We start from the raw sequence: 19002 nt of genomic DNA on the forward strand, positions 1-19002 counted from the left end.
ATAATCCTAAGAGGAAAGTAGACAGGAAAATCCCTAAGGAAATTGGAGAAAAACGCGGAAATGTTAAAATAGTACCGGTGTAGTACTGGGGGCGACATCTAACAAGGGGTAGTACGACCAAAATTACAGTTTCCTCACGGGGTTCTTCCTTATATTTTCTGTGTTATTTAAACAAACAAAATTTGTTGTTACACAAAATTCATTTCATTGTGTTCCCAAAAACAACTTCAGACCTGACAACAACCAATTTTGGAGTTTAATTTCTCTTTCAGGATATTTGGGGAAATTCCATAGCGTTCTTGTATTGTATTCAGTTCAGATCGACGATTACCAAATTTAATGTTTAATTATAATGAAATTGTTAATCGGAAAACACCCCAGCTGTTAATTAATAATAATATTTAGAAAGTTAAACAAGGTTTGATCAAATGCCAAGACATCATAAGAGTCAAATTTGCAAAATTTCGCATATGTGGAAACTACTTAACAAGGGTAGTGGGGTAAGCGAGTTAGTGTAGCTTACGCAAGATGAGCCCTTGACTTTAGGAGGGATTCGATTTTTGACGGTCTTTCGAGGTAGTCGATTGTCGTGTTGCCCTTTTAAATTTTTATAAATTAAAAAAACATCTTCGTTTACCTTTTAGTGCGTCTAAATTGTACTAAGTGCATTTAAGCGTAATTTTAAATTAAATTAATTTAAATTCTTGAATTAAGTGATAGCGTTAGTGATTAGTGAGTAAGTTAAAAACGAGACAAGTTTAGTGTTCGTTCGATTAGGTAGTGCTGCGAACTACAACACCTGGGAAGCAGCTAACCCCCTGCGTTAGGAGGATTAAAATTTCTAGGTAGGCCCTCAAAAGGATTAATTAATTTTTTATTCATTTAATATTATAATATTAAATCATTTAAGTCATTTCGAAATAGTGATCATTATCATTCATTTCATAAATTCTCTCGTAACCACCAAGTTATTAAGCATCGGAAATGCCGAAAAGACCAGTAATTATTTAAATTCTTGTGCTTCGTCTTACGTCAGCTATATAAATTTTAAATAAATCATTTTCAACTTAAAATAACTCGCAACAAACAATTTCATATTTTTCAATTCAACCATCCCACCTTTAAATTACAATATTAAAAGTTCTTTATATTCTTTGCTTCTAACTTCTAAATCTGTTACGACAAATTTGAGTGAAACGGCATCAAACAAATATTCAACTACAACAAAAGTCTAAATCCAAAACCCACGGTGCTATTCAAACTGTTGTACACAGATAATTTAAGGTTGCATACACCAAAATATTACGAAATAGAAGGATTTGTTGCTAGTTAAGGATAGGTTTAGAGTAGAACGATTTCTCTTCCGCAACGCGTTAGGCGATAAAGCAAAAGAGTGTTTCTCTTTTGCGTCCAGATCAGAAATTACAGGCTCGTGAGTTGGCCATCTTCATGGGAAGAGTCGTAGTCCCCGGGGACGCTCTTCCCCAACTTTAACAAGGTCTAAGACGCGGTGGCAGGTCGTAGTTTCCGCCCGTTGTACTTAGAATGGACGTTGTAATTCCCGTCCCAACGGCAAGTACTTCCACGTACTTGCAGGCTACTACGGACGATCGAGCAGACATAATCATCCGTGATTATCTGTAATAAACTGATATCGCGACATGGCAAAGTTCTGCACAAGTCTTTGTCAAAGCTCGTGGACGGAAAACTTTAGAGAGAAATTACTTCTACATTTATTCAGATTGATTTGTAAAAGCTTGTATGTCCGGGTTTTATTCGAAATTCATTCTAGGTGTTGATCACCTGACTTTTACCGGAGACGGAATTTCGGCACTAGGGCGCAAAATTCAATGCGATGCACGTATCAAAGATTCCGCGAGCATGTTATAATCCGCCTTTGGTACAAGTAATTTAGAAACGCGTTGTCAATTGCCTAGATCCTATGAGTTCGAACAATATCATCTGAAACGTAGGTTAATTTATTTGGACATTATCGAATTAAATTAATTCATGTTAAATATTAACGTCATATCATATCAATAAAACTTTTTCGTATCACTCAGCAACTTCGAAACTATTTACTTGGAATTTCAAACGAATTGTGGTTACGACTCTGAGATATGTTTTGACGACATTACTATACAAAAACAAATAACAATTGGCCAAATTTGATCAAACTTTCATAACCATTGATTATTGTAATCCATCCAACGGAATATTCATTATTCTTGTAATAAATAACTTTGGAGGAAACTTGTGGTTTAAATTTCTTCTCCCATGCGTTTTGACACTACTTTGAATCCGGACTTGCGTTACGGATAAATCCGGAACCCTTTCTGATAAGAATTAAGATCAAATTACGATATCATTATAAGAGTGACTTCGTACATCAAAACAACACAACGTAGGTAAGTGAAATGATCATGTAGCGTATCAATTAACTAGACGAGCCAAACCATTTCGAAAAAAGAAAACAAAAGTAAAATTCAAGATTAATTAAATAAATCAATTAAAATAAGTTGTAAATCATTTAAACATCGATCAACCATCATCAATCACGGTCTCACTACATTTTTATTGGTGCCGTGACCAGGATTCAAAGTCATAAAGTGTCATTTCCGAGGGGAAAATTGCCGTAAATAAGATACTGCTGTGTTATTAAAATTTCTAGGACTCCAATTTATTTGATCGTTCGATACCCGAGATTGAAGGTTGTCGACATGGAAAACAACAGGAACACCGGAAACGCCGGAGCCCCACCGCAAGAAATGCCGACGTGGTTCGTTCGTTGGTTAAACTCCCAACAACCAAGGAATGTGCCAAACTTCGCGGCGCCATCGACGTCGACAGCGGTTCAAAGACCGCAAGCCATCCTTCAGGTACGTCCAAGTACCAGCGCCGCCGCTGATGTCGATGGTTGGCAAGTCACTCCACTACCTAGCGACGGGACGACTTCGCCAGAACCCGACCCGGAAATTCCGGTAGCTCCGGAACCAGCCCCTCTTGCGAGCCCTCTTGTGCAAGAGCCGGGAAGTTCGACCACATCAGCGACTTCGGGAGCAGTGATGGCCTCACCACCTATGCCAATCACAACAGACAATGTGGCCGCAATTTCCGGAGTACTCCGGAGCTTGCTGGATCGCCCACTTCCAGCTCCTGAACGACCATCTTTCGAAGGCCTGAAAAGGCAAAATCCGGTGAAATTCTTACGAGCCATTGAAGAATATGGACGTTTTTTCGGGCTCGACTCGCAGCGTCTTTTGGGAGTCGCCATGGATTGCTTGAAAGGCAATGCCAAACATTGGACGGGAATATTCCAGAAGAAGTGGCGTGGTTACGAGGACTTTCGACGGGACTTTCTCCGGACCTACTGGTCGGCCAAGCGTCAACGGGACATCAGATTTCAAATCGCTACAGGCCGCTATGACGAAACCAGGGGCACGATGCTGTCGCATTTTGCTTATTACGTCGACATGGCGAACATGTTAACAACACCTTTATCGGAGGAAGTGTTGCTGGATGAATTACTGCGTCACTTCCCCGAAAGAATACAGTCGTTGTGGGTATTAGAGAAAATCTGTACCACCACGGATGCCGCCGAATTCCTGGCAGCTCAAGAAATTCCGGGACAAAATCCGGGAGAGAAAACCAACATCGCTCCCAGGGAACGACCCCGCGCAACAGACCACCAGCGGCGTAACGAGCCAAAGCGCCCGCGGCCAAACATTGACCGCCACGAAGTAACTCGTCCTGCGGCTCCTGCAAATCGTGGAAATGGTTTCCCAAAACGCTCAAGTGACGAACAACAATGGCGCAACAACCAACCCAGCACCAGCAACAACCGTTGGCACAATAACAACGGAAACAACAGCAACAATCACTGGCGCAAAAACAACCCCAACGACAACCGCAACAACACAAGTTCGAGAGCGCAGGGTGAAACATCACGAAACTCCAAGAATTCGGGAAACGGGGGCGGAGTACAGGACGGGGCCTAAAGTACTCCGGCCAGCAGCACGGCCCACAAAGCGACAGCAGGAACCAACAATTGAGGACGGGAGAGAAACGTAAACGTTCAACTTCGTCACAGTCAACAGAAGGGGAAAACGATGCTCGACCGCGAGCATCCCAGGTTAAGTTAAATGTTTTTTCTATAATTAAATCCGCTGCCGCAGGTAACAACAACATACAAAGGGTCGTGCCGGAGATTAAGATCCAAATCTCTCAACAACAATCAGTCACCGCGCTTTTGGACACCGGAAGTGAAGTCAGCTGTATTTCCGAAGAAGTTTGGTCCAAGTTGATCGAGACCGGAAACAAACCGCCCACATTACCGGTTACCTCAATCCATCTTCGTGGAGCCATCGGCCAGCGAAGTTGCCAGGTTGTTATTCAGTGTTACCTGGAAATCAAAATCGACGAACATCTCTACCCCGTCGTGGCGCTTGTCGTTAAAAATTTAATCAAGCCAACCATTTTGGGAGCAGACTGGCTAAATGAACAACGCGCGGTCATCGATTTCGATAACAACGAAATCCTTTTGAGAAACGGGGAGAAGCACCACAGTTTTCCGTTTAGAAAAACCACGGAGATACCACCGGAACCGGAGGATTATGTGGAAGATCTTGTTGGTCACATCGAAGTCAATCATTCGGCGCCGATCACGACTTGTAACAAAAAGCAACACTTAGAGTCACCCAGTGCCCTACAAGCCAAGGTGGACCCATTAAAAATTCCTGAGGCCGAGAAACGGAAATTAATACACCTGCTGCAAGAGTACAGATGTATCTTTAGTTCGCGTCCAGGGCTAACACACAAATACACTCACGAAATAAAACTACACGACAAGACTCCCTTCTTGAAACGACCGTACCCAGTACCTTTTGCTCTACGTCCTGCCGTCGACGCCACAATTCAGGAAATGTTAGACTTGGGGGTAATAAAACGTGAGGCGTCACCTTACGCAAGTCCCATGACGGTAGTGAAAAAGAAAGATGGAACGGTGAGAATTTGCCTCGACGCCCGAATGATCAATTCCAAAATGATCGCCGATTGTGAGTCACCACCCGCTGCTGACGAATTATTACGTCGATTTCACGGAATTCGCTACATGTCCACCATTGATTTGAGATCGTCGTACTGGCAAATCCCACTTTCGCCAGAAAGCAGACAGTACACCGCCTTTCTGTACAACGGTCGCAGTTACACATACCAAGTCCTACCTTTCGGGTTAAAAACTGCTGTGGGTTCATTCAGTCGTGCAATGGACGTAGTGTTAGGAACAGAAGTTCGCGAATTCGTCGTGAATTATATCGACGATTTGTTAGTGGCTTCCGAAACGCTAAACGAACATTTAGAACATCTCCGACAAGTTTTCGAAAAATTGAAGCAAGCTAGAATGACGATAAATCTCGAAAAATCCAATTTCATACAAAAGGAAGTGAAATTTCTGGGGCACATTCTCACAATCAACGGTATCAAAGCCGACCCGGAAAAAATCAGCGCCATCCGAAATTTTCCGGTTCCCCAGAAAACTAAACACGTTCGAGCCTTCCTGGGACTTTGTAATTTTTATCGAAAATTTTGTGCTCGATACAGTGCAGCCACACAAGACTTAAACAAACTACTTCGAAAGGGTGAAAAATGGAGATGGGGACGAAATGAACAAGAAGCTTTCGATCGTGTGAAAGATCTGTTCCTCGAAGCTGTGTTGTTACGTTACCCCGACCTGAATAAAATATTCTACGTCCAAACTGACAGTTCTGGTTACGGATTGGGGGCGGAATTGTATCAAATTCAGGAAGACGGTTCGCGAGGTGTGATCGCTTTTGCAAGTCGCTCTTTGAAAGGACCCGAACTCAACTACACGACTACAGAAAAGGAATTACTCGGCGTCATTTTTGCCTTACACAAATTTCGAATCTACATCCAAGTCACAAAAATCATCATCCGAACCGACCACCAAGCTTTGAAATTTCTGAGCCGTTGTCGTTTGCTCAGTGAACGCCTAACTCGATGGACTTTGATACTAGGACAGTACGACTACGAAATCGAGTTGGTAAAAGGAAAGGATAATGTAATTGCCGACATCCTGTCACGATACCCGTCCGACGGTGAAGCCAGTTATGAATATCCACGTGAACAACCAATAGTTGCAATGTTTGAAGTCAACAACACACCTGAAATTCTCCAACTGATGTCCGATCTCAAACAACACCAATCAGATGATCCTGTTTTGAGTCAAATAATTGCCAACAAACAATCCGGTGCAGCTGCTCCAGATGCGAGAACTCAACGGGTTTGGTCCCAATATAATTTCACAAATAATGTGTTAGTTCACAGATCTCAAAATTCAAACGACGTTTGCCTGGCCATACCTGAGAGTTTGGTAATTAAGCTCGTGGATTACCATCACCAACTCCTGGGCCATTTCGGGGCAACCAAAGTGTACAATTCCATGAAGCGCGAGTACTACTGGCCGAACATGTATCGTACAATTAAGAAACGTCTACGAAGTTGTGACCTTTGTCAGAAGACAAAAAGTTCCAACCGTCCACATCAGGGTCCATTAACGCCAATCCTTTACGACCACATTGGAGACCTAGTTTGCGTCGATTTCTATGGGCCTTTACCAACAGGACGATTGGGGGCGTCCTATGTATTTGTGGTCATTGACGTCTTCAGCAAGTTTCTCAAACTTTACCCACTGAGAAAAGCCACCGCCAAAATCGCTGCCAAACGTCTCATAGAGGATTTCTCTGGGTACATCAAACCCAAATGTGTGTTAAGCGACCACGGGACACAATTTATTTCGAACACTTGGCAGAATAGTTTGAGAGCTGCCGACATTCAACCAACGCTCTCGTCGATTCGTCACCCAGAATCGAACCCTAGCGAGCGCGTAATGCGGGAGCTGGGGAGAATTTTCCGAGCGTATTGTAAAGAAAACCACACCAGTTGGGTCAACCATTTGAGCAACATCGAAGATTGTTTGAACTACGTGCCACACATCAGTACCGGATTTTCTCCATATGAAATCCTGTACGGCAGAACACCACCAAACCCACTAGATGCAGTCACATCGGGTTTACTGCCTGTACGTCCGCCACTCACGAGAGAAGAAATTCATGAAAAGGCTCGCGAATACTTGAGACATCATGCGAACTTACGGCAGAAAAACCAAAAGGGTGAAGTTACCGTACTGGAAATTGAAGATTGGGTCCTACTGAAGAACAAAGTGACTTCCGATACCAGAACCCACCAATTCGCCAAGTTCATGCCTTTGTACAGTGGTCCGTACAAAATAATCGCCAAGCCTCATCCAAACACATACCAAATCGCCGACCCAGTGACGAACGAAATTAAAGGTGTATACAACATGACAAATTTGAAATTCTACCACCGACGAGACGACTAAAATAAAACCGCAAGAAGTTCATGAGGGCCAATCTCGAGGCGTATCTACCAATTCGAGCGTTTCTGACATTATGGGCGCATCCACCATCTGGTGATTCCACCATTCCGACCACCAACCAGAGGACAGCAAACCTACACGCGGTGTCTTACGCTGCATCTACGAAGCAACGCAAGACAGGGGGCGAATGTGATGATCGCGGTATTTAAAATTTTTTTTTTATTAACCAGCGCAAAATATTCGGAGTCAGTTTAAACGTTTAGTTCTTTGACAATATTAATTCAACTTCAATTCAAAAGTTGCAACAAATTTTAATTTAACTTATTTATTCCTTTGTTAGCATTAAAATGTTTAGAAAATTATCGTTCCCACGAAACTTTCCAAGAACTGTTAAAAACGTTATAAATCGCCAAATTGGGTGGTCGAAAGGCCATGTGTTTTAACAAGTGGATATGCAAAGATATGGGGGTTGGCGACGGCCTGGCTCTGCACCACAGTCGCCCAGCTAATCCAATGATTTTCTCACAAAAGCATAATTAATTTACTTTCGTTTAAAATAGCCAAAATTTATTGATAAACCTAAAATTAAATCCAAAATTTTGTTTAGAAATTAACTAGTCACGTTTCAAAAAGAAAGGAATTTATGAGCCAATTTAAGGCACGTTGATGATCAGTAAACAACTCGAGAAAGAATCAAAATTTCATCTTATTCAAAAATTCCCGTAACGTTTCGTACCAAAAAGTTGAGTCTTTATGCAGTGTACTCCAGTCATCAAATAAAATTGAATAATTTATTTTATTCGGCGTAATTGTTAACAAATTGTTGCAAAACTTCAAGAACGAATTGGTCGATTGAAATTCATGTCTGTTAACTAGATTAGTATAGCCAAAACGACGTTGGTCAAGTGCCGCTTGAATAGGGGGTGTTGACAAATTCGTTACAGAACAGAGCTTTTTAAAAGAATATCAAATTACAAGCACACATGTGCATTCCTTATAAGAAATTGCAGCGAAATTAACGTTTTCTTTGTTAAATCAACATCAGATCACGAAACCAGTAGTTTAGAAAAACACGCGAAATTTTTCTGAACATTTTGATGTAAAATTTAACCCTAATATTTAAGGCGCAGCCGTCGAAATTCGGATGTATAAATCATTCTATTTAATTAAATTATTGTAAGCAAAAAAATTGCATGACACGATTGCTGCCCGTTACTAACATAATCCTAAGAGGAAAGTAGACAGGAAAATCCCTAAGGAAATTGGAGAAAAACGCGGAAATGTTAAAATAGTACCGGTGTAGTACTGGGGGCGACATCTAACAAGGGGTAGTACGACCAAAATTACAGTTTCCTCACGGGGTTCTTCCTTATATTTTCTGTGTTATTTAAACAAACAAAATTTGTTGTTACACAAAATTCATTTCATTGTGTTCCCAAAAACAACTTCAGACCTGACAACAACCAATTTTGGAGTTTAATTTCTCTTTCAGGATATTTGGGGAAATTCCATAGCGTTCTTGTATTGTATTCAGTTCAGATCGACGATTACCAAATTTAATGTTTAATTATAATGAAATTGTTAATCGGAAAACACCCCAGCTGTTAATTAATAATAATATTTAGAAAGTTAAACAAGGTTTGATCAAATGCCAAGACATCATAAGAGTCAAATTTGCAAAATTTCGCATATGTGGAAACTACTTAACAAGGGTAGTGGGGTAAGCGAGTTAGTGTAGCTTACGCAAGATGAGCCCTTGACTTTAGGAGGGATTCGATTTTTGACGGTCTTTCGAGGTAGTCGATTGTCGTGTTGCCCTTTTAAATTTTTATAAATTAAAAAAACATCTTCGTTTACCTTTTAGTGCGTCTAAATTGTACTAAGTGCATTTAAGCGTAATTTTAAATTAAATTAATTTAAATTCTTGAATTAAGTGATAGCGTTAGTGATTAGTGAGTAAGTTAAAAACGAGACAAGTTTAGTGTTCGTTCGATTAGGTAGTGCTGCGAACTACAACACCTGGGAAGCAGCTAACCCCCTGCGTTAGGAGGATTAAAATTTCTAGGTAGGCCCTCAAAAGGATTAATTAATTTTTTATTCATTTAATATTATAATATTAAATCATTTAAGTCATTTCGAAATAGTGATCATTATCATTCATTTCATAAATTCTCTCGTAACCACCAAGTTATTAAGCATCGGAAATGCCGAAAAGACCAGTAATTATTTAAATTCTTGTGCTTCGTCTTACGTCAGCTATATAAATTTTAAATAAATCATTTTCAACTTAAAATAACTCGCAACAAACAATTTCATATTTTTCAATTCAACCATCCCACCTTTAAATTACAATATTAAAAGTTCTTTATATTCTTTGCTTCTAACTTCTAAATCTGTTACGACAAATTTGAGTGAAACGGCATCAAACAAATATTCAACTACAACAAAAGTCTAAATCCAAAACCCACGGTGCTATTCAAACTGTTGTACACAGATAATTTAAGGTTGCATACACCAAAATATTACGAAATAGAAGGATTTGTTGCTAGTTAAGGATAGGTTTAGAGTAGAACGATTTCTCTTCCGCAACGCGTTAGGCGATAAAGCAAAAGAGTGTTTCTCTTTTGCGTCCAGATCAGAAATTACAGGCTCGTGAGTTGGCCATCTTCATGGGAAGAGTCGTAGTCCCCGGGGACGCTCTTCCCCAACTTTAACAAGGTCTAAGACGCGGTGGCAGGTCGTAGTTTCCGCCCGTTGTACTTAGAATGGACGTTGTAATTCCCGTCCCAACGGCAAGTACTTCCACGTACTTGCAGGCTACTACGGACGATCGAGCAGACATAATCATCCGTGATTATCTGTAATAAACTGATATCGCGACATGGCAAAGTTCTGCACAAGTCTTTGTCAAAGCTCGTGGACGGAAAACTTTAGAGAGAAATTACTTCTACATTTATTCAGATTGATTTGTAAAAGCTTGTATGTCCGGGTTTTATTCGAAATTCATTCTAGGTGTTGATCACCTGACTTTTACCGGAGACGGAATTTCGGCACTAGGGCGCAAAATTCAATGCGATGCACGTATCAAAGATTCCGCGAGCATGTTATAATCCGCCTTTGGTACAAGTAATTTAGAAACGCGTTGTCAATTGCCTAGATCCTATGAGTTCGAACAATATCATCTGAAACGTAGGTTAATTTATTTGGACATTATCGAATTAAATTAATTCATGTTAAATATTAACGTCATATCATATCAATAAAACTTTTTCGTATCACTCAGCAACTTCGAAACTATTTACTTGGAATTTCAAACGAATTGTGGTTACGACTCTGAGATATGTTTTGACGACATTACTATACAAAAACAAATAACAATTGGCCAAATTTGATCAAACTTTCATAACCATTGATTATTGTAATCCATCCAACGGAATATTCATTATTCTTGTAATAAATAACTTTGGAGGAAACTTGTGGTTTAAATTTCTTCTCCCATGCGTTTTGACACTACTTTGAATCCGGACTTGCGTTACGGATAAATCCGGAACCCTTTCTGATAAGAATTAAGATCAAATTACGATATCATTATAAGAGTGACTTCGTACATCAAAACAACACAACGTAGGTAAGTGAAATGATCATGTAGCGTATCAATTAACTAGACGAGCCAAACCATTTCGAAAAAAGAAAACAAAAGTAAAATTCAAGATTAATTAAATAAATCAATTAAAATAAGTTGTAAATCATTTAAACATCGATCAACCATCATCAATCACGGTCTCACTACAGTAATGAAAAAATGAAATTGATGACGCACACGCAAATCGAGCTGACCGCCACTATAACTCAGTTTTCAAATCAAATGACAGTTTTTGCAATGCCAATCAAAATAACACACGAAACATAGATTTTAGCTCATAATAATAATAATAATAATAATAATCTTTATTGTCCAACGAGGTTATCAGTTACAGGACAAAAATAAATATTGTTACAAAAAATAAGAAATTATAGATGCAGGTATTCTTACACTAAAAATAACGAAAATTAATATAAATTTAAAATGTAAATAATACAAATAATAGACTTAATCTAATTTAATCCCATTTATGATTGGCCAGACTGCATATTATGAAGACTGGTGAACGACGCAAAATGTTAGTTCTAGGTGTTGGGAGCCGGAACATAATTTCATATCTTGAACATATGCGTGGGACATTGAACGGAATCTGAGCCAATAAGTTAGAGCAGTCGATCCTATTGCTGAGTAATTTATCTAAAAAATTGAGACAAATGTGCTCTCTTCTAATGTTAAGTGCAACTATGTTATGTCTTGCAAGCAGCTCGTCTTGGCTGGTGCCCACTTCTGGATAAGTTCCATCCAGTTTAAACGACAAAAATTTCAAAAATCTGCGGTGGATTGAGTCTAGGAGCATAGAGTGAGAGATATAAATTGGAAACCATATTAGACATGCGTATTCAATTTTACTTAAGACAAAAGCATAATAGAGATTTTTTAACAGTGCAACATCAGAAAAATATTTACCCATACGCATAACAAAACCTAACGACTTGAAGGCGGAATTACGAACATTTCCGACATGGATAATGAATGTCATAGCTGAGTCAAAAGTTATACCGAGATCTTTAATGGCATCCTTTTTTTCAAGGGCAAAATTGTTAATAGAATATGAAGATGGAAAAGGAGAACGACATCGAGAGAAAGAAACTGTGCAACATTTACTAATATTTAAATGTAATTTATATTTGTTACACCAGTCTGCAATTTTACTTAAGTTCAGTTGTAACAAGTCAGCATCATTTTGATTTGTGATAGAATTAAATATTTTTAAATCATCCGCATACGCAAGAACAGGACAGGATAAAGACAGTAACAAATCATTAATAAACAGAATAAATAAAAGTGGCCCCAAATTTGATCCTTGAGGGACTCCAGATTTCACACAGTAATTGAAAGAAGAAAAACCATTAAAGGAAACATAGGAAACTCTATTTGATAGGTATGATTGAAGGAGGAGAAGGGAAGAAGAAGAAAAGCCGAAGAAAGTTAACTTATGAAGCAGGATATCATGACTAACTGAATCAAAGGCTTTAGTAAAATCGGTGTATATCACATCTACCTGACGACCAGAATCCAAGTTGGTTGCAATGTACTGTGTAATAAGCGCAAGATTCGTAACCGTTGAGCGCCCCTTAACGAAGCCATGTTGATCCGGAGAGATAAAATTTTTTACGCTATAATATATATCCTGATACAAACACTGCTCAAAGACTTTAGCAAAATTAGAAAGTATAGAAATCTGTCGATAGTTACAAATAATAGCATTGTCCCCTTTTTTGAAAACTGGACATACCCTAGCTCGCTTCCATAATTCGGGAAAAGTAGATGTATTAATTGCAAGATTGAATATCCTTGTTAACGGCTGAGCGAAAACATCGCTACAATCACGAACAATAAAAGAAGGAATCAGGTCATCACCGGCAGTAAATTTGTTTGAAAGCTTTTTCATAATAGAAACAGTTTGATCCAAAGATATTGAAGAAAACTGGAAATTTAAACCCCAGTTACATGTTTCAGGAAAGAGTAAATTTTCCTCCATATTTATGAGTGCAGCCGAAGAAAAAAAATGAGCAAAGCCATTAACAATACTTTGAGGATCAGCAAAGTCAGAAGATTTATCTTCAGTAAAAATTCTTCCTGGTATACGAGAACAACCTCTCTTTTGATTTAAAAATTTCCAGATGTCGGAAGAATTGGAATTTATATTTGTTTCCATATGGCTGACATAAGATTGATAAGCAATCGAGATTTGTTTCTTAGTTAGACTACGTAATCGTTTAAATTCGTTATAATAAAACATAATATTTCTATTACTTTGTAGCCATTTTTTCCTAAAGTACCTTTTGGTCTTAAGATTGTATTTAATTTCAGGAGTAAACCATATCGGATAACTAGACTTTTGTCTACGTTTTTTCGGAACATACAAATCAAATAGTTGATAGATAACCGAGTAAAATGACTCAATAGCTTCATTGACATTGGAAAAGTCATTTAGAAAAGACCAGTTGATATCACAAAATGCATTATATAATAAAGGAAAATTAGCTTTGTGAAAGTTATAGACTAAGCTATTGTTACAAGGAAAAGAAGGATAATTTAGGTTTTTTGTTACTTGTAGAGAGATAGATATTGAAGGATGATGGAAGTCTTCGAACACTAATGGAAAGTCACACTTAGTGACGTTTAGGTTCATCTCACTGGAAGAAAATACAAGATCCAAAAGATTGTTGTTAGGGTTCATTACTGAGTTATGCTGAATAGCGTCAAGGACATTTATGAAGTTGTGAAAAACCTGCGATTTTCGTGATTCGTTTGTTTTCCCGAAATCAGGTAGGTTAAAGTCACCAAACAAAATAAACTGACGGCCCAAAATAAGTTGTTCTAATCCAGCGGTAAATAGATCAAGCTCATTTGCCGTGACATTTGGTGGTATATAGATAACTCCTAGAGTCACACTTTGCATATTTATAAGACATTTACACAAGACAATATCAATTAAAGGCACAACGGCAGAAAGATCAGAAGTATTAATTCGGGAGAAAGTAATATTATTTTTGATAGCGAGTAGAACACCACCTCCCTTCGACAGTTTAACCAGAGAAAACTTACGATCACAACGAATCACATTATATTGATCGGGTAGTAATTCAGAATCAAAGACAGAATCACTTAGCCAGGTTTCCGTGACGCAAATAATATCATAATGTAAATCCAAACAATTAGAAAAAAAATGATCCGTTTTAGAATTCAAACCTCTGACGTTCTGATAATAGATTTCAAATTGACCTGATATGGTGTTGGACAAATTTAGTTTTCCGAATGGGACTGATTAATTATGGTGGGAACACCATTACGATATATTATTTTTAAATTCTCCTCACCATTTTGTAGCCGCATAAGTAACTCCTGTTTCACCGTTTTGTATAATTCAATTTGTCGAGGAGTTCGGTCATAAGAGAATGCCAACGCTGAAAATTTTTGTAAACCTTTCAGTTTTTTCACATTTCTAATGACATTCTGAACTAAATCAGCAGAAAACAGATTAACCTTTATTGGACGTGATCGAACTGTATTGGAAGCATCATATTTTCCCAACCTAACCGGCTTGATTTGTTGAGTTGCTGATGAGCCCAAATTGTTCAATATATCCGAGATCAAGGCACAGTCTAAGTCAGATTGTTCTTTCTTGGACGAACCAGCTTCCGTTACACCATAAATAAGTAAGTTAGAAGACCTTTTATTTCTTTCAGATATTTCAGAAATAATTTCTTCCATGACCATAGGAGAGAGTGAAGTATTAGAACGAACCGGGTTAGAAATGTTTTCAATCTTTTCGTTTAACTTATTGATCTCTTGTTTCAAGTCAGTAACTAGCGAGAGAATTTTTGGAAGCTGATGCAACCCCTGTTCACAGTCCATACAAAATATATTTAAATCTACGCTTAGAATTTGGCCTTAACTCAAAACATTTAATTTCAGCAGCCGAGAGATCTGAGCAATTTACATGTACCGGTCTTTCACAACCATCGCATTTGATAAATGATTTAGTTTGATTTTCATTGACCGGATCTTTACATTTTAAACAAGAAAAAGGCATTTTGAAAAATTAAATGCTAAATAAATAAATAATTCAAATAATCAAGAGTAAGAAAAAGTAAGAAAAAGTGAAGATAAACTGAAGATATCTGACGAGCAGCACGATAATCAATCGTTTGAAACCGATAAACTAAATTCAACTAAATTACCTTCGTTGTAGTACTCAAGATGACATAAGAGAAATCACTGTTACATCAAATGATGCACAAAAAAATAAGCAATACACTGATGTAAAATGCACTAATTAACTCAATTTATTACTTCAAAAATGTGAGACCAAATGCACTGCTAAACTTTTACAGTGTTCTCGCAAGAGAGTCTCTGCGAGACTCATTATTTTCATTTTTACTAATACAGTAAACTTTTAAAAACGCGATAAAGTTTTGCTATTAATTAATACAAATGTTCAAATTGTCCACCAATTTCATTTAAGACGTTCAAAGGTCGATGGTAAATTGACTATGTTATAATAAACCATAATTAAATATTATTGTTTTACTACTAATTCGATAATAAATTAGCTAAAAACTAAAAAAAAAGTTCAAATTTGATAAATGTTGACCATTTTGCAATGCCTACTTGATTAACGATGAAAAGTACATAAAAGCCTTATTTGTGAATATTTCAAAAACTTTTAGTTACAGGTATAGGACGTTTTGGTAAAAGTCATCATAAATGTCGATGATCTTTCGATTGCCTTTGAGAAAATAGGGTCGTTGTATTTGAAAACATTGAGTTATGACCATTTTATAATCATCAATTTGACAAAATCATACGCGCCTTCCAATTGGACAGCTGATAATCTTGAAAATTCTAGAAGACTCTTCAAACCTTCGGTTAGGTTTAAGAGCTGTGATGTTTTGAAGGAACATCAGCAAATAAAAATTTTGTGAAAAAAATTAACAAAAGCTATGACAGACAAATATTATCAGCTAAGATACATTTTACTCAGTTTGAAAAAACGAATTCAAAAATGCAATAGAAATAGGTGGTTAATATTCAAAACTTCAAAAATTGAAATTTGTTGTGAAGCCAACATGTGCAAGTTGGGCAGGTGGAAGTGATGCATGATCCGCGAATTTGATCCTTAGGTACCCCTTCTCTGATTGGATAATGGGATAATATATTGGTCACAAATCGCAGATAGGCTCTTACGAACAGTTAGAGGGAGCTCTACAAAATACTATTTTCGATAAAGAAAAATTCACAAAACCTTTCTTTTTTTAAAGAAAGAGAGAAATCAAAAGCAAAAATGGCAACGCTGTACAGATACACCTATTTTTATATATTTAGAAAAATACTACGTGTTGTCTAATTTTGCATTTTTAAACTGGTGTTTTTAACTCATTTCTAAAACTAAAGAAAATGTTTTCCTACAATTCTTTTTGAAAAATTAGAAATAATTCATGTAAACATTAAAATATATATTAATAAAAACAAAGTTAACGGGTCTGCTTTTCCAACAATTCCACACTAAAGTATGCATTTTTTCAACTTTTACGAGCTGCTGATTCTTAAATAAGAAGCAATAATTTTTTTAGCGGTCAGTAATAATGGTAGTAATTAATCACTCTCAAGAGCGTGTCCGCGATTTTTGACACACCCGATATAATTATCAACAAAATTGTAAGGCAGGGTTAAAAAATGTGATGATTTGAGATGAGAAACAAAGTTAATTTAAACCGAATCCAGTATTTTAGCAAAAACCCAAGAAATGTTGTGACGATAGACGCAGTGCTATACGGGGTGTGAGAAGGGGTTGAGAGATGAAAAGGCACCGCCGCCGCTCCCGGCAACATGGGTTTTCTCATAGTTTGGTGTTTAAGAAATAAGAATCCGAAGTCAGATCTCGGTACTCACATTTTCCATACTCACTTCCCTCTAGCGCCCGCCAAAGAACATATCTAGTGTGCGTATTAATCGAAAGTTTATGAACGCTTGCGCAATTTGTGCACGAGCGTAGGAGAGCGTTTATAAACGTCTAATATGCAATTATGCATCTAATAATACCGAAGAATAATACCCCTAGAGTTGTCACGGAGTGTGTTTATGAACGCACTCCTACGACATATAGGGATGCAAACAAAGTTAACTTTGCCCGTAAAAATGAAAAAACATTTCCAAGCGTGCTTTGGCTTTGCATGAATTTGTACGCTGCTTTTGACAGTCGTCACAGCGAGGTTGTCAAACGAAGCCAGTGAATAATCGTGCTGGATGGTTCTAAAGTGCAAAGTGGTGCAAGTGTTTTGTAAAATATTTGTGAATTTCAATATTCGGGCGCCCGCGGGCTGTGGACTTGGCGCGCACAACGACCTGCCTCTTGATTGTGTTTATGGAGAATAAAGTACGCCAAATACGAACAAAAACTGTGTTAATGCGCCCAGGCTGATATAATAGAACCAAAGGAACATTTTTACGAACTCTGTGCAAAGGGGGTGAGTGGTTTTTTACAGTCTTTATGTGCTTTTAAAATAACAGAGCGATAGCGCCTCTACAGGCAATCAGAGACAACTTTAGGTTGAATGAATCACTGATTCATTGCTATAGACCGGCAAAATGACGACGATGTTAAGCAAGCGCTGTAGTCAGCTGTTGCCATAAGCGTCGCGTCTGGGATTCTGGGCTTGTTCGTCCCTCTAAATTATAATCGTTGAGCAGTCCACCTCAAAACACTCCGGACGTTCCTCCGGAGATCGAATCTGAGATAGTTGTGTGATTCAGAATTGCTTTCATTATGATAAAGACAGTTTTTGTAAAAAATGTGGAAAATTGGAGGACGTTGTGTTTACATGCTCATAGCTTCCTTCGGGATAAAGTTAGAAACCCAGAATAACAGTTTTACAGAAACGCATCTGTCCTTGTCCCGATAGAGCGAAAGTGTCACTAGCACATCTATTGTGGCCAGCGCGTACTAAGTGTTATCGCGGGCGATTTGAATTGCCCGTAGTTATTTTGCTTTTAAAGTTTGATTGCATTTTTCGTTTTGTTTGTAAATATTCACAACAATAGTTGCTAATAACACTTTCTGATGTTAGACAACTATTGTTGCTGAATATTTACAAAGAATACGAAAAATAAAATATAAGAATAAATAAAGACAATAAACTTGTAATAAAAATTTATTATCACTAGTCAATATACACGATACGATAACTATAAAGTAATGGTTAATCCATCAAATTATTTATACACAATTACAAAACTCGAAACAATTCTATTAGCTGTTTCAAAACTATAAAAACGCCAAGGTCGCATTTTCTCTCAAAATTAGGTGTTATAAATTATTCGTGCACTGCAAAAGTATAATAGCTAATGTAATTTATACTTTCAATGTGAGATCTAATCATTAAGAACTATTTTACATTTTTATCAACCTTATTTAAAAAAAAATTGGTAAAATGCAACATTGGCGTTTTCATAGTTTTGAAATAGCTAATATTACCACACTATCAATGTCAAAATTAAAGTAAAATAGGTCACAAACATTTGATTTTTGTAAAATAAGAATACACCAACTGAACCCTACTGACAATATTTGTTACGCAAAAGCTCAATTATTTTGTACAGGTTATATCGACATCAATATTATACTTTTTTCAACTAAGAAAAATAATGTAAGTTATTTATTCAGAGTTTGAGTGTAAACTGTCCGCTTTATTTCACGACAGGTTTATCATCCACGAGGTGAAATAAATGGATCGATTTCCACGAAAAGGAGTTGAATACAAAAAACTTTTTATTCTTTAAATCTATTAAAAATAGTCTGACGTTTCGTATTAAGAAATGCCAAACAGTTGTCAAAAACTCCTTACACAAGAGAAAAACCGAAAGTTTTTACACTGTCGGAGAATAAATAAAAATTAATACTAATATAACCAGATCATTTGAAATGAAACCGAATATTAAG

At 37.4% G+C, this 19002-nt stretch overlaps 1 protein-coding gene and 1 long non-coding RNA gene across 2 annotated transcripts; both read left to right on the forward strand.

Annotated features, from left to right (window-relative positions):
* Positions 1-2720: 2720 nt before the first annotated feature.
* On the forward strand, positions 2721-3998 carry LOC100141955 (ORF 1). Its single transcript, XM_064356242.1, has one exon. It carries the CDS (start codon positions 2721-2723, stop codon positions 3996-3998), a length of 1278 nt encoding a protein of 425 aa, XP_064212312.1.
* Positions 3999-13264: 9266 nt separating this feature from the next.
* Positions 13265-15165, forward strand: LOC135265942 (uncharacterized). The gene is made up of 2 exons (XR_010333826.1): positions 13265-13829; positions 14531-15165. It is a non-coding gene; the product is annotated as an uncharacterized LOC135265942 (long non-coding RNA).
* Positions 15166-19002: the final 3837 nt, after the last annotated feature.

This window comes from Tribolium castaneum, chromosome 4 (genome assembly GCF_031307605.1).
Source record: "Tribolium castaneum strain GA2 chromosome 4, icTriCast1.1, whole genome shotgun sequence".
Lineage (NCBI taxonomy): Eukaryota > Metazoa > Arthropoda > Insecta > Coleoptera > Tenebrionidae > Tribolium > Tribolium castaneum.

Bases quoted from the DNA above. Each gene is read 5' to 3' on its own strand.
- LOC100141955 (XM_064356242.1), top strand. From the start codon at position 2,721: ATGGAAAACAACAGGAACACCGGAAACGCCGGAGCCCCACCGCAAGAA.